The sequence below is a fragment of the Macrosteles quadrilineatus genome, unplaced genomic scaffold (assembly GCF_028750875.1).
Source record: "Macrosteles quadrilineatus isolate MER2022 unplaced genomic scaffold, UCM_ALF_1.0 Scaffold_5__1_contigs__length_97177068, whole genome shotgun sequence".
Taxonomy (NCBI): Eukaryota; Metazoa; Arthropoda; class Insecta; order Hemiptera; family Cicadellidae; genus Macrosteles; species Macrosteles quadrilineatus.
Window position 1 is genome coordinate 94,028,008 of NW_026542598.1, and position 22,312 is coordinate 94,050,319.

General features: G+C 34.2%; 1 protein-coding gene across 1 annotated transcript; it reads right to left on the reverse strand.

The window, feature by feature from the left end:
• Nucleotides 1–3,705: 3,705 nt before the first annotated feature.
• Nucleotides 3,706–19,070, reverse strand: LOC128995058 (reticulon-4-interacting protein 1 homolog, mitochondrial-like). Its single transcript, XM_054419936.1, has 10 exons — nucleotides 18,937–19,070; nucleotides 17,739–17,836; nucleotides 15,719–15,956; nucleotides 12,912–13,057; nucleotides 11,990–12,145; nucleotides 11,113–11,405; nucleotides 9,651–9,836; nucleotides 5,924–6,089; nucleotides 4,414–4,604; nucleotides 3,706–3,884 (listed from the first exon to the last, which is right to left on the reverse strand). Exons 2-10 carry the CDS (start codon nucleotides 17,784–17,786, stop codon nucleotides 3,836–3,838), a joined length of 1,473 nt encoding a protein of 490 aa, XP_054275911.1. The 5' UTR covers nucleotides 17,787–17,836; nucleotides 18,937–19,070; the 3' UTR covers nucleotides 3,706–3,835.
• Nucleotides 19,071–22,312: the final 3,242 nt, after the last annotated feature.

Consider the following 22,312-nt stretch of genomic DNA (forward strand, 5'->3'; position numbering starts at 1 on the left):
GGTTTAACGAATATTGTAATATCCTTTTACCGTTCATAGAATAATGTGGAAGTAAAAATATTAACATTTAGGAATAACATAATTTTAAATTAAATTAAATATGATTGAAGACAACTAGCAACCTGTGTCACTCCGTGACTTCAAAATCCGTGATATATTAATTTTATATATATCGTTGAAAAGGGTGGAACCGATTATTTCTCATCTTATGCCTATTCTTTGCATTGTAAGCCCTATTAGTTTCAGTGCTTGCGCGATCTCTTCGAGGTATCTTAGAAAAATTACAAATACTAATGAAACATAGGTACTATGAAAACAAAATCTAACGTGTCACTTCCTTCTTTACATTTTATACTACAAATAACATTACAACATTTTACTTGAATTCACTGAAACATCACCAACTACAGATAACCCCATTTTGTATAGATGTAAACAAAAAAGTTCAGATGATTGATGATAGAATTGACAGAATTAAGCACAAACAACGATGAAATTTTAAAAGCCTATAGGACAAAGGGCTTTCACAGAAATCACCCAAATCCGCAAAAGGCACATCCAAAGACCATGAAATTAATACCCAATCTATAAGTATAAAAGAGGATGTTTGTATATATATTTGGCAGTGATAAACTCAGACACCGCTGAACCGATTGCCACGAAGCTTGGTACATACGTGTAGAATGTCATGGAATAGGTTTATACACCATCAATTTCGTGATCCGTCCAATCGGCTCCTCCCCAGTGGCTCTGGAGTTTCCCATGTTAACCTTATGAGAAATGGAATTAATGAATCTTAACAGCTGTTTCAATTAAACAAGTTGGTTCTGTTCTATGATGTTCAATAGCATTAAAGTTACAAGGATTACCAACAGGGTGCAGCACTATTATTTCTTTTACATTTATGACAACAGCTAATTTGCAACCAAAAGGTGAGTGAGCGTAGCGAACGAACTTCAACCTGGAGGCGAGTTAGCATAGCAAACGAGCTAACCTGAAGGCAAGTGAGCGCAGCGAACGAGCTCCAACCTAAAAGTGAGTGAGCGTAGCGAACGAGCTCCAACCTAAAGGTGAGTGAGCGTAGCGAACAAACTTCAACCAGGACGTGATTGAGCCATGCGAACGAGATAATCTTGAAAATTAAGAAGTAAAACGGGGCAAAGCCCGCGGGTTACAGCTAGTATGCCTATAAAAATAAATATTTAGGGGTCAATTGCTCTACACAAAATTTCAACAAATTCTTTAATATAGATTATACTAGTTTAACAACACAAGTAATTTACAATATTAAAAATATGTTGATTGTAGACTTATACTATAAAGAGAGATCCACCTCAATCAGACAGCGACTATCAATAAAAGTACTCTATGAAATTAAATTAATTTTCAAAAAATGTTTTCTTTAAAATTTGGTTAGAAACTTAACTAAAGGTAATCAGCTGTTGAATTACAGTTCACAATTTTAACCATAATAAGGCAAGTTTATCTGCATCACCTGAACCCTGATAGCGCCTTCTAAAAAAAAATCAAAGGCCTGGGGGAAAACCTCAATTACACTTTGATTGAATAATAGGTTAAGTAGGACGGCAGAAATAGAGATGTTGTTGGGAAACCCCTCATTGTATGTGATATAGGAAAAAAGCAAAAAACTTATTTAACAGAAGGAAAATAGGTATATTTTGCTCTTACAATTTCATAAGTTTGTAGAAATTTTTCTTCCTCACTATATGTGTCTTCCTCTTTAAGTTCTGTTGCAGTTTACACCATTTTCTTCTCTCTTTACAATGGTATATTTGTTTGTCCTCTTTCAAAGTTTGGTTTTTTTTTGTCTTTGCTCTTTCAGAATTTTAATATTTTTTAAGAGGCTTCTAACCCTAACTTGTAAAGAGATGAAGTGAGCACAACCGTTTTTCATTGTCGATTATCACTTTTTAATAGAAATTTATTTTATAGTGAGGTGGTTTTGTAACTCCAATAGAACAAAAAGCCTCCCAAGCACATATTGACGTTTTAGTAGCAAGGTTTTGCCTCATGTTCTGCAGTTTTGCTTTGCTTTTTTAACCCTTTTAAAGTTAACTTAGGAACCTACAATAACTTAGTAGCTTTGAGGTACTCCATGTGGCATAAAACTATCTCTCACTGCTCCCTCCATATTTTCCTGCCATGATTGCCTTTGCATCTTCTTTGTGTAGGTATGGGAAATTCTCTTCAGTGTGTCCACCTAGAAAAGATTTTATGGGTTAGTTAGCTATTATTTCGTTCAGACTAGCTTAAGAAAAGTTTTTATTTATTTAAAACAAATTAAATAGAGGAATCAACTTACAGTTTGTCACATATATTTAGATTATTACCCAAGTACCATCAATTTACAAAATAAAAACTGTAGCAAATGATTTTTTGTCTTTGAGACTGGAGGTAAAATAGGGTATTTTTACCTGGTTTCACCCCACTGATAGGGAATTTTAGATATTTGATATACAAGTGTAAATATAAATATAAAACATGGTGCACTTACCTTCACTTAAATCCATGAAGTTTGCATTACGAGATCAAAGTGTCTATTATTTAAATCACTAAAAAAAAAACAATATGATCATCACAGCTAAAAGATTTCTCTGAGGCAAGTCATTCATCATCCACTCACAACCGAGGAGGTTTTCGTACTGGTGGGAACCAAGCAACACTTACTGGGAAAAATCAAACAGTTTTACCCCTTTTCCTTGATAGTACCATTGAGTCGTGTATAATGAAGACTTTTATCAATATGAAATAGTGCTTTTATTTATAAAACAAGTGAGTACAGTTGACATTCTTAGCACTATACAACAATGATCATTAAGATCGTCTGTCACGACTGGTATAGACTACCTGGTCAGCACATAAAATAAATATCAAACAGCAATAATTAAATAAATTAAAGTATACTGTACTGGTAAAACAAATTAAGAAACCAAAACAATTAATTTTTTATGCAATGGATATATTTTAACAAAAAGAACATGTATAATATTTTAATAACGATAACTTATAAGTTAATAACAAATAATAAAAATAAATTTTAACAGAAGTTTTAACAAAACAATACATTTTTTCCATACAATCTAGAGATATTTTATCAAAAAGAGTATAACAACATTTAACACTTTCTTAAACATTAAGACTGTACTAAACAATTAAATAAATATTATTTTTTATGATTTTGAAAATGATTTAAAAAAATGTAATTCTTGAATTAACTCCCATTTTATTGACCAAGCAACTTTTAAATAATTACTTAGGGTCCACCAATACCTTCCACTCAAAAGCTTCAAATGCAGGATATTGAACCCGTGTCAAAATCGGACAGGCAAAATCAAAATTCCTTATCTACTCTGAGACAAATCGTTCCTCGTCCCTTCACTGTTTGTTAGTTTTGACACTGCTAAAGAACCAAGGGATACTTACAGGCAGTGCTCGATTGGTAAAAAATGAGGTGATCGAACTGTCACCTAATAATGTGATTACCACCTATTTATTTATGACAATAATTTTATCTTTCTTAAAAAAAGGCACTGGAACTCCGTTCTGCCACAAAATCGCCACGTTCGCCTGCAAATCGAACACTGCATGGAAAAATCAAACAGTTTCTCTAATAGCACTATTGACTTGTGTGTAATGAAGACTTTATCAATAGTCAACGGTTAAAGGTAAATAAAACTCCACAAATCTTTAAATAAAACATATCGGTTTCATTCCACACACGCCGCTTATTTACACTAGTTCGGTAACACTCTATTAGACACCATAAAATAAATAACAATCGTACATATACTATTCGGACTACAATTTGCAGATGTTAGAGGATTACGTCTGGTTTTGTTGTCGGAGTGGAAGCCGAAGAACCACTGAAACATATCAGAGTGTTAATGTAGAAAAATGGATATCTAATAATTATGGTGACTCAAAACTAGGACAAAAGACATTGATATTTGGTTGAGTTCGAACCAAAGACTACCTTCAATAATGACTTGAGGTTTTGTGTGAGTTTCGTGTTATTTTATAACTAGAATATATGTAAATTCTGATAGGAGTTTGTCGTAAGTTTAAAATTGGGAAAATTGTACAAACAACCAAAATGTTCTGTGTAAATATTATCTCATGTTTGCGTTTTGTGTTCTTGTTTCGAGTAAAATGTGTGAAAATGGCATATTTATTTTGGTCTAAGGCAGTGTTTCACTCTCATCACAATTTAAAAACCTCTTACAAACTCCACCATGAGGAGCATAAGCAGTCGTCAATCTAACCTGAAGATTTGCTTAATTTAGTCTGGCATTAATTATATACAACAGTTTAATCCGACAGTTAAATAGACAACTTTATTGATTTAATTTCAAGTTAGCAAAACATTCAACAACTTGAAAATCATTTGCTTACCTAAATCTTAAAACCGTTTTTCCAATCGCATTGGCAGAGTCTATGTGCTGGAAAGCACGTTCTATTTCATGAGGCTGTAGCACTTTGTCCACGACAGGCTGCAATCGCCCACTGTCCACCAAGCTCGTCAAAGTATCCAACACCTTGTAGCTGATGTGACAGCTTCCCCAGCTGGAGTAGCCGAAAATACTCTGCAAAACAATATGTTTTAACAAATACTGTAACAATTTCCAACGCATGATATTTGAAAGGGTTTTTCGAGATAACTCTTAGGGATGGTTCATGGTCAAATAGGATGATTCTAGAGGATGGCTCTAAAAAACGGTTCTATAGAATGGGGGAGAGAAAGGATAGGATAAGCAGGCTTACCTTAAGAAATGTAGGCATCCCACTTCATTCACTACAGAACACAGAAGAAAACACAAAATAAAATAAACACTGGATATTTCGAGGCCACTGGCCCCTTTCTCAACATGCAGTTCTATAGAATGGTTTCATTTGAAAATTCTCCAGGATTGATCATGGGTTAGTAGAGTTGGATGTGGAGTCGGAGTCACATTTTCAAATCAATGAGTTTCATAATAGTATATTTCTTCACTAGGGCCTAACGTGACTCTTTTTGACCTGTAGAAAACAAAATAATTTTGATGTAAAGATAACCTCTCAAAACGACTTCCAGCTTGTTTTTAATCCTGCTAATGCAAATGAGCAGCTGTTTAGTAAGTGATTCAATCATTTTGTCTATTACTATTATACGATTGATATGTCCAGCAATCGACAACAATAGGCTAACACCTTACATTAATCAATCGATAAATAATTTGAATCGATTTGATTGCCACAAGCCAAAATTTACAACTATTTACCACAGCTGATTTTTACTCCCTAGAGACCAAAAATGATTTTTACTCCCTAGAGAGTAAATGCAACTTTAGCCCCGCAACGCATGCATTAAAAACGGCTGTTTTCGCTGCAGTATGACAAAAAATAAATTATGGGGCTTACTTAACAAATTAAATCAAAACAATATAGGGATGAAAAAATATATAAAGCATTTTATAACTCCAGATATTTTATACTGACATTGTATATGTGAAAGTATAATGTTTGTGAGTACATGGCCAATCAGGTGAAAACTTCTAGACCAATCGAGCTGGAATTTTGCAGAATAGAGCCAATAGATGGACATAAGAGGTAGGCGGATACCTTTGGTCTTGTCATTGGTCACTCATACCATTTCTATGGACCGAACAACATCGATGTTGTGCAGTGTGTGCGTATTTTCAAAACAACAAGTCAGTGGTTGCGACGAAAGGAGGCTTTTTATTCCACACCAAAACAATGTTTTTAGTGCAAACACAATACAATTGTTGGTCAACTAGTTGACAGAAAGCATTACTTTAAAACTGAGAGAAACACAGACAGCAAAGATCAGATGGATGTGGTTGTATTTCACAAGGAGGCAATCTAATAGGCTGTAGAATATATAAAAGGTGAGACAAATACTCACATGAGCAAGTCGCACCCAAGTTGTATACAGGAAGCCAAGACACAAGCCGAAGGTATCGGAAGCCAGTTGAGAGGAGATTGTGGTGATCACAAAGCCGTCAAACTTACACAGACGTAAACAGAACTGGTGAGCGACAGAACCTGCTGTGTTGAACACTATGTCATACCTGGACAAACAATGCAAATTCTCGTTAATGAACGATTAGTGTGTAACATTATAGTTGGCAGAGTGATAAAAGTATTAGAAAAGCAGTATTTTACAACAGAATAGCCCATATGGGACTAAATCATCCTAATATTCTTTCACAACATAAACAATGTATACTTCACAGAAGGTTATCTTAATAATATTATAAATGTGAAAGTTTGTGTGTTAGTTTGAAGTTCAATCACCCATAAACCACTGGACGGATTGGGCTGAAATTTGGCATGATGATAGCTCACATTCCCGATTAACATATAGGCATATTCTCATCTCAAAAATCATTTTGGGCTCCGCCCCAGTGGCTCTGTAGTGCCCCATGTTAACCTTATGAGTACTCATTTTATTTAAAGGGAATTAAAGAACTTAGTCAGCTGTTTCAACTAAATAGTTGGTTCCATGATACAAAAGCATTAAAAAGTGATAAGATTTACCAACAGGGTGCAGCACTATATTTTTTTTGCATTTATGTAAACAGCTAATTCTAAGCAGTAACAAAAAACTGTGATACGCAATGAGAACAGTCAAAGTAAATCAAATCAAATCAAACTTTATTGTCACAAAACGTTTATACATAGCTTAGCTACAAAACAGGTGACATTGTAAAAATTATGATGAATACATTGTTGGTCATCTTACATTCTATAGTTAAAAATTAAATAAAAATAAAAAATTCAAATACTGACTTTGATTTAAAAATAGTTTACAACAAATACTCATTAAAATGGTAGTAGTTTTTTTTCTATTAAAATTTTGGATCTGATTCTTTTTAAATGACATTGTATTGGCTATATTTTTTAAACCTAGTGGTAACTTATATTGTAAAGTTTTTTCCCCATGTATGTTGGTGTCTTTTCAATGAGACGCAGATGATGGATCGGTAATTGAAAATTATTTTTAAACCTTGTGTTGTATCTTTGGTCAAAATTATATTTTAATAAATTTTCATAGTTTGTTTGTACCATTACTAAGGTTTTGAATATGTATAAATTTGGAACAGTTAAGATGTTTAATTCCCTGAACAGGGATTTACAAGATTTCCTAAAATATGAGAATGTCAATATTCTTAAAAACCTTTTCTGTACTTTAAAAACTTTAACTGAATCACATGATAATCCCCAGAACTCAATCCCATCGTTAATAATTGAAAAAAGAAAGCATAGTAGATATCAATTCTTGTTTTGAGGTCAATATAATTACGTAGTACTAGCATTTGATAACAGGCTGTATTTAATTTACTAATAATATTATCAATACAATTACTCCAAGAAAAATTAATATCCAGTTCCAAACCAAGGAAATTTGCGCTGCCACCGAGCGGTATCAACTGGTCCTGAAAGATAATTTCTGAACTGTAACCTTCTTTTGACTGTGCGGTACGAAAATTTAATAGTTGGGTTTTATCTTGATTAAAGTTTAAGTCCATTAACTTCAAACCAGCTTGTCAATTCGCAGAAAGTTTGATTAATTTTATGTTCCAATTCAAAATGGGACCTAGCTTTGATAATTTGCTGTTGTGTCATCTGCATATAGAATGATTTTTTTATAAACATTCCTAGGTAAATCACTTATATATAGTAAAAAGAGCAAAGGTCCTCAGATAGACCCTTGTGGGACACCAATTTTAATGTTCTCCCAAGGAGACTTAGATACTAAATAATTTTTCAAAATTACAGTTCTTTGGAACCGGTTTTCTAGGTATGATTTTTTCATCCATGTAATTTATTGCTTTGAGAATTTGTACACATCAAGCTCAAAGGCCTTAGAAAGGTGACAGAAGACCCCCTCCGTGACCAAAAGTGTTTGACATCATTACAAAAATGACACTGGCGTAGACACGAGAAAAAAAAGTAGGATTGTTTACAGTGGTTTACATGTTCATGTTCTTAATGTCATGAATAATTTTGCTATTTTTAGTGACTTTTTAGTAATTTTTTTATTGTTTAGGTGAAGTGGTAAAACATTATGGCTATGGTAGATGTGTAATACCATCATATACCGTTAGTTTTAAGAAGCAGCAAAGCTTGAGTATAACTGCAATAAGCATTTTAATCTTATATGACAACCCCCTACGAAGGACGGGTACTCTGCTAGTATATAGATAAACATTTAAATACTAGCAAAATGTAAGCCTAACAGAAACATATAAATATGAAAGTTGCATGTAGGCCCAATCATACATTTTGCAACTCATCTTAATAATTTTCATATGGGTCTCCAGGCACGACTATTTTACACTGGGTCGAATTTTGAGTCTTGGACCAAAATCAGGTTGCTTTAGAATGTCTTAGTTATTTAAATTATTAATGATTATAATTAGTGATGGGCCGATTCCAGCGATTCCTGATTTGGTCAATTCCGAATCTACAACTTTGGTTTTGATTCTCTTTGAATCGGCCCATCCCTAGTTGTAATACAAACGGTTAAAATATTGTACATTAGGCCTTATTCCCGTGACCACAGTGAGATCAAGAATATCTCCTGAGGTAGAGACGAAATCATAAACTTCCTCTGCGATCGCGGCGTAATTTGGAACATCTCATGTTAAATCTTCTACAATAGGCTAACATTGCTCCACTCAAAAATCAAGCCACTTGTATTCTTTTAAAGTAAATGGCATGAGACGAGCTTAGCGAAAAAAATTATTCTTGCCCAGACCAATCCAAAAAGTGTTGGAGACCTGCAGACTTCTTGTTATACACAAGTACCTGGGGACCGAGCTTTGCTCGGAGGAAATCATTAGTTTACTCTGAAGGCAGTCTTAGTATTGCAGATACATGAATCCATTCCCCACACTCCGCACTGCTAGCCTTTACTAATTTGTTCGCCATTTCCTGTGTCGTGGACATGTTTCCACTCCTTCTCATAGCATTTCAGTATTGCAAATACATTATTCTAACTGATACAAACTGTTTCCAGTTCCCACACTCCACACTGCTCGCCTTTTCTACTTCCATCACCCCTTCCTAAGTCCCTCCCATCCCATAGCATTTTAGGATCACAGATAACTTAATCTAATCATCATAAACAGTTCCCACATTAAACACTGCTAGCCTTTAATACAATGATAGATAAAAAAAAGGCCTGCTACAATGTATCGAGTCATCTTCAGTATAATCATTGCTCAATAGTAAAAACTGATCTTTTTCCTTTTGTACTGTATTTTTAGTTTGCAAGTATACTGTGGACAGACAACTACTTACAAGTCTTTTGTTTACTTTTTCCTTGTTATTTCATTCAGCCAAGATGGTTACTTAGAAACCCATACGCCTAAAGTTAAAAAAATGTGACTTTCAGTTTCACTTTTCTACGTAATTAGATTTTTGTTGGCAGTTCTAACTGCAGTAAACTCGTTTTTAGGCCAGGAATAAACTATTTACAACATTTGAAGAAAATCGCCGGAGCCGTTTTTGAGATCTTTGTGCAAGCAAGCATACATACATACAAGCAAACATTGCTCGTATTAGAGTATAGGATAGGATACAATTCCATATGCCTTAGCACAATGCTTAAGGGAAAGACGTACCTATTATCTTTCACCAGCTGTTTCTCGATGTCAGTAGACTCGAGGGGAAAGATACTGTCTGCGCCCAGTGCCTCCATGACAGGAGCAGCTCTGTTGAGACAAGTGACACTGACGTGGACGCCCATGTTGTGACAGATTTGTACTATCAGACAACCTACACCTGTACTGGCACAGTGTACCAGCACCCTGCAACATACATAGTTATCCAAGTCAAGTATGAGGAATCAACTTTAAAAATACTGTACATTTTGCCAAATAATAATAAACTAGTTAATCTATTTACAGTACGGGCCATGAGAGTCTGCAGTTGGTGGTGCGGCAGCCAATAGCAAGACCGGACTAGCAAGATATATCATCGCCCCTTGATTACCGTTAGGCCGCCATCATGATCTGTGGCGACACTAATTAAAATTGTGTCAGTGTTGAATAAAAGAATAGTTTACATGTAGTTGTCTTTTATTCACAATTAGAATTAACAAAAAAATCATAACAAAAATGTAAATAATAATTATATCTGAACTGAAACAGCTGACTATTAAGAAAGGCATATAGAGAAATCCTACAATCTCCCACGCTTGAAGGTTTGGAGTTCTTAAAAAATATTTTTAAATCCGCTGGTATAAATTTCTACTGTTGGAAACAAATTTTTTAAACTAAAGTATATATAACATATTATAGAAATAACAAAGCAAATTTTGATTTTATGGTAGGCCTACTTAAAAGATATTAAAATGTGAACATTTATTAATCAATTATTAGATTTGGCAACAACGCTTGATCCTTGTTGGCTCCTTTAAAGTCACGAGGTAAATAGGCTCCTCCATTAACTGCACTGATGGTGATACATATAATACAATAGAGATTGACGGCAGATATCTTTTATGATGTTTATAGAATAAAATTGATGAAGGGGTAATGAGGCACAAATAATATCTTCTTTTCTTCATTACCATCATCTTGTGATTGGGCCAAAGATGGAATGGTAATTAATAGATACTAGCTGTTACCCACAGGGCTTCACCCTGTTTGACTTCATAAGTATTAATAAAACTATTGATTGGTTAAGTGAACCTAAAATTAACAAAATAAAGTAAAACATACAAATATTCACATCTGATTTTAATAAGGTAATAAATTGAAAGAATAACAAACAAATAAGTACAGCTGAGGTATTTTTAACATTAGGTATATGGAAAGTTCCCTTTAGAAAGTAATTACAACCTCAAAGGGCAATTTATGAAATAATGGATGGTTTTGAGCAAGGTTTCTCGTCATGACGAACATTTTAAGTATATGGTTTATGGGAGTGTGACTTGTAGTTTTCTCAAAAGTTCATGGGTACTTTTGGCTTTATATATAGATGTGTGTGTCCAAAAGAGCTAGACGTAATGTCCGTATCTAAGAAATATGAACCGAAATTACAAAATATATTAAAATATTTAAGGGAAAATTATAGGCCTACCGTTTGGACGCAGCATTTTGTGCACTGAGCTTCGCCTTGTTGGCAACAGCGTCCCAAGCTACTGCTCCACAGTACGGCAGTGAGGCGGCACCATCGAAGGTGAGTGTGCGAGGTTTGTGAGCTACGTAGTACTGGTCCACCACTGCTACCTCGGACAATACTCCGGGGAGCCACGCTGGTACGGCACACCACACCTCGTCCCCCACCTCTAGTCTGGTCACACTGCTGCCAACCTCTCTCACAATACCTGCCACGTCCCTGCCTAGCACCAGCGGCAACTCACCTCGCACATTCTGGAATAATTCTACATTTTAGTTGTTCTGAATAAAATCTAGTTGACATCAGTGTAGGCTACACTCAAAATGTACCCGGACACAAATCACACATCAAAACAGTCTTAAGCTTTGAAAATGGATGAGAAGCCTAATTACAATATATGGCCAAAGCCATATGGTCCGAGTCAGTGGCCAATGATATTGATTCATCATCACAATATTATTCTAATGATTAGTTTGACCAGTGCTCGATTTGCAGTGTAATGCGGCCTAATGGCGTTCCACCACCACTTTTTTGGAATGATAGAAATATTGTCATAAATAGGTACTAAACTAAACACATTAAATAGGTTACAGTTCCGGCACCTCATTTTATATTTATATTTTATATTTATTTACATTTGCATTTTATATTTATATTTTAAATAAAGGACTGAGTATGACCATATTTTTACAGTTCAAATTGTCGCGTTTAAGTCAATACCATTCATCATTAGGGTTACATTCACAAATCAGAGTTTAACAAAGTTTTTTTTAAATGGTACCTATATTAACCTGATATATTGTACCTAAATTGTCTATGTGTTTGTTGAAGTACTCACCGGATTGTACTTGTTCAGCTGCTTCCTCAGTACTCTCGCGTAACCAGTGCAGATTTTGATGTCAATGGGATCGACTGAACCAGACTTGACTTGTATCAGAACATCATCTGGAGAACAAACTGTCGGCATGACGACATCCTCCATGTACGCTACGGCCTTAAAAAATACAAAATGTGTCAAATAACTAAGATTCAAAACAATGATAAGTAAATTTTTTAGTTACTGACACACTTACACCTTACCTCAATTAAATATAAAGGTTAAAATACCTGTTGTCGCTTTGTGGTCCAAGTATGTTCCACTAGATATGCACATTTTGGCACGAACGTCAAATCTGTATAAGAACAAGAGGTAGGATAAACACAAGACAACAACAGGTATTTTAACCTTTTTATTTCATTGTCACTAATTTGACCGGAAACACCACAATAAGAAATGAATTTACCTTACTTCTTTAGCCATGCAATTTAAGCCACCATTAAATTTGGGTGAAAATCGTCAGATGTTTGTAACTATATGATTTTCTTGACTGAAATGCTCCTAGTTGATTAAAATATGAAGTAAATTAAAAAAAAAAACTATGTTTTAATTTGTTTTCTGGCTCAAAATTCCAAAAACCACATTTCCGTTTAGTTAACCATTTAGTGTTGTTTATAATATAATAGGTTACGTACCTTATTCCGTCTTCAGTCTTAGCTTAGTCAATGCTGGATGACTAGTTTCGGGAACAGAAGCCTCCTTTGTTCCCGAAACTAGTCATCCAGCATTGACTAAGCTAAGACTGAAGACGGAATAAGGTACGTAACCTATTATATTATATTCAATTATCAGTCTTGGTGGCAAAGATGTTTAAATTAGTGTTGTTGTTTAAAAAACTGTAGGAACACACAATTTTCCTTATAGAAATAAAACGAGGACTTACATCGATCCCGTTGAAGCCTGTGAGGGTCACAGCCTTCATGACGGCTACTGGCTTTTGAGGGGATTGTAGGCACAGGCCGACACCTAGCCCAATCCCTGTACCTAGCAGTAAGCCAACACATCCGGCCGTTATAACTCTCTGGTCCCCTAGCCAAACATGTCAACACATTAGTTATGACCAATACCACCAAGAGAAAACAATAAATCATTATGAACAGAATTAATCTGTCATGAAATTTTACAAAAAGTAGTAGATTAAATAATAAAATTAAACTAATACTTTAAAAAATCTCTCGGTACATTAAATTTAGTTTAAAATTTAATTTATAACCTAGATTGCCATTGAGTAGTGTAGTATTAAATTTCCAAACATTGAACGCATACAATCATCTGAGAACCAACATCGGATATATTCACAATTTCATTTTAATTAGCCTACTGAAGACTTTATGATACACATTGTAATTGGCCACCAGGGCTGTTTGATTAAAATAGTGCACTGTTACCGAAGGTCGCGGAACGTTCAGTGTTAAATACAGGCCATTGCTGTTATGTCGTGTATTGTGTTTTGATATTGTATTTGTATGTTTTTAACTTTTGTTGATGGTTTGACGACATTACAAGACGGATAAATTTGAAGCTGTAATGGATAAGATTATGGTTTGACAGAAGCCAAAAATCGGGTCATCCATCAGGGAACGAGTCAGGGCTGAGATGAAAAATCTGTTAGGCAATCCATGTGTTTGAGGCTTTCCCTAATCATTTGAAGTATGCAGAGGTGAAGCCATTATTTAAAAAAGGTTCTAAGAGTAATTCAGATAACTACCGACCTGTTTCTGTCCTGCCTTCTTTTTCAAAGATATTTGAAAAAATTGCATTCAATCAAATGTCCTATTTTCTGGAATCTAATAACTTATTAGCTGATGAACAGTTTGGTTTTAGGAAAAATCGAAGTACCACTTCCACTGTGGCTCATTTTGTAAATTCAATAACACAGAGCTTGGATGGGTCACAGAGCACTATTGGCGTGTTCTGTGATCTATCCAAAGCCTTTGATAGTGTACACCATCAAATTCTTCTTGATAAATTATCCTCCTATAGATTCTCAGAATCAGTTATTTTGTGGTTGAAATCATATTTAAACGATCGCTTTCAAAGAACAGTTATTATTAAAGAAAACATTAAGTATGCTTCTGAATGGGAAAAGATTGTTATGGGGGTGCCTCAGGGCTCTATATTAGGACCGTTATTGTTTTTGATGTACATAAATGATCTACCTAAGAATGTTAAACCTAGTTTGTTGTTATATGCTGACGATACGACAGCCATCATTAAATCAAAAGACAGTCATGAACTAAGTTTAGCCTTGAATCAAGCTCTTCAAGATCTGTCAAAATGGTTTAAAGTAAACGGTTTAAAAATGAACCACATTAAAACACAAATAGTAAAATTTCAAACTGCACAGTGTAGGGACGATCTTGAAGGCTTTGTTTATTTTGATAATGAAAAAATAAATTTTAGCAACACAGCTAAATTTTTAGGAATTGATGTAGATAGTTTATTGAATTGGAAGAATCACATTCATAACACCTCTAAAAAGTTAAATTCAGTATGTTTTCAAATGTTGGTCTTAAGAAATGTTGTTGATTTAAACACTAGACTAATGATTTATCACGCTTTATTTTCGTCAATTTTACAGTATGGAATAGAGCTTTGGGGCGTCACATCTGATTCGTATCAACTTTTTAAACTTCAAAAAAGAATACTTAGAATTATGACTTTTAAACCCGTAAAACATTCTTGCAAGCAACTTTTTAAAGAACTAAAGATTCTAACCGTCCCTAATTTGTATATTCTTAAATGTTTATTGTATGTGAAATCAAATTTTGAAAAACTCCACAGTGAAAATAATCGGCACAATTATAACACTAGATTTCATACAGATTTTCAATATCCTATACACAGATTAAATCTTGTGGAAAGGACACCTTCTTATATGGGTAAAAGATTTTTTAACAATTTGCCTGGGTACTACAAATCTATAATAGGATTAGTATCTTTTAAAGAAAAAATTTTTGAATTTTTATTGGAAAAGAATTATTATAGTATTGGTCAATTTCTTGAAGATAAATCAATGTGAATTGTTTGTTTTGTTACCTACTATGTATTTATTTTTACCAATATAAGCTAGTTTATTTTAGTATAGTTTGACAATGTCACCTGTTTTGTCTGGCTGTGCCAGAGCATAAAAAAAAAACGTTTTGTGACAATAAAGATGACTTTGACTTTGACTTTGACTTTGTGTTCATAATCTCGCTCGATTGTGGAAGACGATTATGTCTCCGCGGTCGCATAAGATGTTCACAATTTCACCACGACCACAGGAAATGTTTATGAATTTGTCTTGTTTGGGAAAATGATGATGACTCTGTGACCAGGGAATGTTTAAGATATCACTGCGATATTGAAGGTGACACTTGTGATTTTACTGAGACCACGGGCGATGATGCCATGTTATTACCACACTCATTTCACAATCTTCTAAACTTGAATCAAGCTCAAAGGATTGTTTAGAATAGCATCTGACAATAGTGAAATGTGAAATTTTACAAAAATGGTCCTACAGGAAGTGGCTATAACTAATATTTTTTCACGTTATTTTCATGTGATCTACATGGCTACTAAATAGAACGACAAATAAAAGGCTAAAAATAGGGACAGGTAAAAATAGTAATTATGTAAACTAAGTACATAATTTAGTTCAAATGTATGCTACTCTAGAGCTGCTTTAGATAAAAATGGACTTACATTCTGGGCCGACTAGATCTGTTAGTTTAACATATAAGAATGTTGGATTCGTATATTTGATGGTCGTTCTACTAACATGCTTCCCAAATTCAATCGTCAAATTTATCTTTTCATTGACAATTTGATGAACGAGCTGGATTTCCTGAGAGTTCCAGGCAGTCAACAACAATTCTGAGCTTTTCACCGCATATTGTTCTGCCCACCTGTGGCTGTTTTGGACTGCAGTGTACAGTAAAACCTATAACATAGAAAAACAACAATTTTAAGCATGTAGGCCTATTAGCAAATTTTTTTAAATATTTAGACTTTTTATTTCATGATTTTAGTAGGCCTAGCCTACTTAAAACTGATAGTAGACCTAGTACGGGTTTTTTCTCGTTCGGAACTGTCTAGTTCGAACTTTGGACGATTTGGATGGCCACCTACAAATCACCCACTAGTACATAAACAAGCACCACTGCTTTCAAGTAACTGCTTTTCCACCACTGCAAGAATATTATTGATGTAGGCCTATTAAATTATTGTTTGGAATAAATTTGTTGTTGGATATGTTTGCGCCCATTCTAAGTTGTTTTGTAACAGTTTCATTAACTTTTTTTCTGATGGTTCAAATTTTCTTTGTTCGGACCAGAGTCCAGCACAATGTATCCAGTTCGAGAAGTCTAAATGCTTATGAAATAAATAAAGTTTACTGTATGCTTGTGAAATTACATACCCATATAGCCGTGTTTGCACAAAGCTAGATGACGGGCGGGTTGGCTTCCTCAGGTAACTTGGAATACACTTGGCATGTACATGGGCAGGTAACCTGCTCGCCATCTAGCTTCGTGTAAACGCAGCTCAGTTATTGAAGATTAACAGGAAATTTTCATAAAGGAGAGATCTAGAGGTGTCTGTAAAGGTCTAAAAGGACGTATAATATATTTTATATTTTTGTTTACTATATGCTAGTCTCAACTTGCTGCGGTTGCGTAGTGGCAATGGATAGGACCAATGTGCTGAGTGCTATAATTGTTTGTATTCTGTACATCCAACATTTTTAAAGAACGTTTCATTGTATTTTTGAAGAGCCATGGTATTGACTATTATTGGTTGCTGATTAATAATTGTAGTAATTATTAGTTGTATTAATAGTCAAAGGTATTAGCATGTATGTATACTGTTTATCAGTGTTCGTTGACGTAGTTGAACAAGAACTCAATAGGTTGCAGCACCGAAAATTTCTCAACAGTTCTCAAAAAGTGCTGCTAAATGCAGGGGAGAAAGCTGGGACGAAAATGTTGAGTCGACAAATTATTTTGTGTAACCCCAATAAACTATGCATTCTGGTTATGCAGTAAAGATAAAAAGTCCTCCAGGCCCAAGATCATCCACAGACAAAAATAACCTCTTAATAAGCAATGCAAGTTGGCATGGAACATTGGTGTCACAAATTTAAGTCTGTTGTGCCAGGCAGTCAATGCATTAAAACAGACATGTTTTAAAATTACATCTGACACGGCATAGGTTATAGGTCTGATTATGTGTAGTTCTTTGCATGTGTCTGGGAGGAACCAGTAACACCAACCAAACTTTTCTACCGACATAAAACTAATCTTTGTCAGGCTATAAGCACTAAACACTCAACACTACCGTATAATCATTATGAACTACTGTTATACCCCAATAAACCAAATAGTCGTGATGATAATTAAACTGAATACCTAACTATCAATTATGTTAGTTTTTAATACTACATCATAGTAATATTTTTTATTAAGGCTTTGTACCAAGGAAAGATATGTTTTAGTGTTCTCAATTACAAAATGCCACAAGTGTACATAAAAAAAATTATTTTCTTCTAGCTTGATCCTTCTTCAAGTAACTTAACCATTCCAAGGTTGGGGTAGGAATGAAGTTGTATTATTGGGTTACTATTCTATAATTACTGTAATGAAATGTTTCAGGATTGAAGGCCTTAAGTCATAGGCAAGTTAAGACATTGGAAAGTTAGATTGGACTTAACTTTTATCTAACTTACTTGAAGAGACTCCAGGCGTTGAGAGACATGGAAAGCGACCTCATCCATTACTAACAATTAAACCCTGTTTGTGTCTCATTTCTCTAATACTAAATTACCTGGAAAAAATAAATAAGTAATTGTATGAACAATAATTACAACAAACAAATGTATAGACTGATAGAAGCCAAATATGATTTAGCCTACATTGAACAATGAACAATAACATCAAATTGAGTTAGGTACAGTAGAACCCCACTTTAAAAACCAATCTTGGCTAGTCCGAATCCTAGCATAATCCGACAATGCCTTCACCTACAGTGAAAAATCAGAACTCGGCAGGCATGGTTCTGGTTGATGGCCATGCTGTTTGCAGTTTAGAGTGATACATTATAGGCTACAAGTTAGGCCTGCAATAGTAGTTTAGTGAGTCGGTGGCTCAGTCGGTAGCGTCGCGGACTTCGGGCCCAAGGCAGCGATGTTGTGGGTTCGGATCCTGGTCACTGCCGATAACATTTTATCAGTACAGTTCACCTTTTATTTAGGCTATTCATTTATTTATTTATTGCATACACGGCAAACGCCATTTTACAGGAGAGTTGAGTTGAGATTGATAGTCAGTGCGATCAATAATTAAACCTTTGTACTGTACCGGCTCACTCCTTGCTTTGCTTACTGATCCACGCACGGGCGCTTAGTCTATGTGGACGGGCAAATGCAAGGTTAAAAGAAGCCGCCAACCTCTTTAAAAAAAAATTAATAAAAAAAATTGCATAAAAAAGTTACATCAGCATCATAAGGTATCAGTTTAGAAACAAAAACTAAGTATAACGAAGTTCTTAAAATAGCCTACAACAGACTTAAGAGTATATAATCCTATATTATAGGAGGCAATTTTAGCCTAGCCTATACAGATTGAAACCTCACCTAGGCTCTGTTGAGGGAGTAGGCTATATAAAATAGCAGTATTGAACATTTTTTAGGCTCTTATAAAACCTTTGTTGTAATTAAAAAAGCCTTCGATTTTAGAAGAAATGTCTAGTCAATTCAAAAATAAAAACATAGGCCTAGGCCTATATTTATAACCTAAACCATGAACATACTGTAGGTATCAATAAACATTTCATAGATATTAGTATTTGAAATTTGTTTTACAAGATACAAATTTACAAACATAACGTAGGTATTATTGGGTTGCAAAATACTAAGAAAAACTCACATAATTGTAATGTTACTCCTCATCTTCACTTTGACTTATTTGGACTCTTGAGTCTTGTCTTGACTCTTCTGCTGGACTTTTGACTTTCTCACTTTCTCGTTTGCGTTTCGTATCGTACGATTGATTACTACGATACGATGTTTTGATATCATCAGGTATTTTGGGACACCCACCAGTTCTGCCAACACGTAACAAACCCCACCCAGCTGAAGTTATAACACCGAATACATAACCACACATAACTGAGCGGTGGGACACACGGGAGGGACTAAGGCTAACATATCTTGTAGTGTCAGCGTTCACCGCTAGAACTGATAAGTTGAAATAATTAAATTTTTTTTAATTTTTTGTTATAAAATTAAATTTTTAATTATAAAATATTGTTTCAAATTATAAAATAAATTTTTAATTTTTAAAATTAAACTGTCATAACATAACCTAACCAACCAGACTTGCTGATAATATAAAAACTATATAAGATAAAAATCTAATTAATAATTACTTATAATGTTTAATTAATTATAAAATTAATTTTAAAATTTAGTATTATGAAATTAAACTGTCATAACCTAACCTAACCAACCAAACTTGCTGATATGAAAAATTTGGTGACAAAAAGTTAGTGCTGCCAGCGGGATTCGAACCCGGCACCTCCTGACCACCAATCCGAAACGCTACCAACTAAGCCACGAACGCCGCTGAAATCACATCGTTTCGTTACGGTAATCGTGTCGCCTCAAAAGAAGACATTAGCCACTAGAGATATGACGTCACTACAACTTTCGCCTTAGTCCCTTCCGTGTGCCCATTCCCATAACCGAGTAGTGGGTCCAGTTTATACAAGAAGGCTCACGGGACGCTCCGTGACGCACATATTCTATTGGCTCTCATGGCGTGACGTCAGTCTTTTCTCTAGAGGGAACGGGAATACCACTAAAACAACAAAGCGGCTTAGTTAGAGAGACGGCTATTAGTATTTAGTAGAGCCATCGGACTCAGTAGTGTAGTGGCACGACCGCCTTTAACTACACGGGCCGCAGCCTGGTAGAATTGGCAACATCGCAAGTGGTGTTGTTCAATGACAGACGTCCCATAAGATAACATGGCAGACAGGTGACATCAGCTCATTAATTCGCACTTAATTGATTTAATTTTTAATTTATGAACATAAATTTATTAAAATATTAAAAATAAAACATACAGACTTTAAAATTGAAACAATATGAATTAAAATCTATATCCGTACAATTTTAAGCGGAGTCAATATTGTCATAGTCCAGTAATCAATCTTTCATAATTACACAAATACCAAAAGTTGCTTCCAAAAAAATCAGCTGTTACAACACCACTTGCAACGTTGCCAGTTGGAAGGCCGTGGCCTGGAGTTAAAAGCGGCCGTGGTAAAGGACAGCGTACCACAGAGCACTAAATGAGAAATGAAATAATTGAGCATGAGCATTCATGAGATTCAAGATTCAAGAGATTTATTATACCATTAAGTAAATAAATACAATAGGTAACGTCAAACTATTCTAAAATAAAACAAACCAATGCATATAAATAATGAAATGTTCATCATTACAAACCATGCTGAAATAAAAAATGGTTAATTAGTATTATTAACCTTAACCTATTATAAATACATACCTGGCTGATGGACTGAAGATAGCATATAGCCTGATAAAATCCCACCGATTTATTTATTTATTTATTTATTCCAACGGTTTCTCCATTAATACAATTTTGTCCAACTATGAACTATACATAAGTAGCAAATAATAAGTTAATGTCAGTGGTTACAAAAATCGTGCAATAATAATAAATAAGGAAGCTGGCAATAAATACATGAGTGGGACCTAAAAACTACAATAAATAACAACAAGAAGACTATGCCTAGTAATAATAGTAACAAGTAACAAGCAGTAATGACGGTAACTTTACAACAGGCAATAACAACAACGATTAAATAAGACCAACAAAATAGACTATGGCAACAAAGATAACAAATAATAAACTGTGAAAATAATAACAAAAGGCAGCAAAACCGATGGCATTAACATTTTGTCAACGATTTAGCTTAGAATGCGATTACAGTACTTCTTAACTGTACATCTTTTGTTAGAATTTGAGGCATTTCTAACATTATTTTATGAACACTGAACAGAACTATAAATAGGTACTATTGTTTCAATTAGTTAACCTTCTTTAATCTTTAGATTTTATTCATAATCAGCAAGTTTGGTTAGGTTTATGAGTTTGTAACAGTTTAATTTTATAATTTAAAAATGGCTCCCCTGAACGATCGTGAAAACAGCTATCGCCAGCTGTCGACCCTACATTTTCCCCCCTCCCACAACGATTTCCCCTCTTCGCCCTCTCGACCAATCAGATAACGCCTAGGTTTGAGCAGTACAGTCGATGCACAAAAAAAAGACCTCGCATTTGAATTTACCTTCTATGGATAATTAATAGTTTTCCGAACTAAAACTAATAACTGTGTATATGTAATATAGCACATATACGCACCAAAAAGTATAAATAAATCGAAACATATAAATTTTATCATATATATGTTCTCAGCATACAAGGAGTGTTTGGACGTACTTGAAACTATGTTGAAACAATATTCGACCAAATATTATTGTTTTAAATACATATTAAAGAATTATTAAAAACCATGTATAATATATTTAAGTTAATTTCAGCCTGAAGTCCAGCTAACGAATTAGCACTCAGCGTACTAAGAAAGTTCGGACAAACATTTACCTATGTTGTGACGATATTCCCCAAAATTTTATCATTTTAAATTAAAGTATACACTTAAATGTACAACATATTAAAAATTCATTCAATTCTAAACATATATATTTAGGTTAATTTTAGCCTAAAGTCTAGCTAACGAATTTGTTCTCAGCGTACTAAGAGTTTTCGGACGAACACTTACCTATGTTGTGACGGTATTCCCCAAAATTTTATCATTTTAAATTAAAGTATACACTTAAATGTACAACATATTAAAAAATCATTCAATTCTAAACATATATATTTAGGTTAATTTTAGCCTAAAGTCTAGCTAACGAATTTGTTCTCAGCGTACTAAGAATGTTCGGACGAACACTTACCTATGTTGTGACGGTATTCCCCAAAATTTTATCATTTTAAATTAAAGTATACACTTGAATGTACAACATATTAAAAATTCATTCAATTCTAAACATATATATTTAGGTTAATTTTAGCCTAAAGTCTAGCTAACGAATTTGTTCTCAGCGTACTAAGAGTTTTCGGACGAACACTTACCTATGTTGTGACGGTATTCCCCAAACTTTTATCATTTTAAATTAAAGTATACACTTGGATGTACAACATATTAAAA

Coding starts and splice junctions, on each gene's coding strand:
- LOC128995058 (XM_054419936.1), bottom strand. CDS start 17,786: ATGGATGAGGTCGCTTTCCATGTCTCTCAACGCCTGGAGTCTCTTCAA. Junction 9,837..11,112: donor CAAAATGCTGCGTCCAAACG/GTAGGCCTATAA, acceptor TGTATGTTGCAG/GGTGCTGGTACACTGTGCCA. Junction 6,090..9,650: donor CAGCTGGTGAAAGATAATAG/GTACGTCTTTCC, acceptor TTGTTTGTCCAG/GTATGACATAGTGTTCAACA.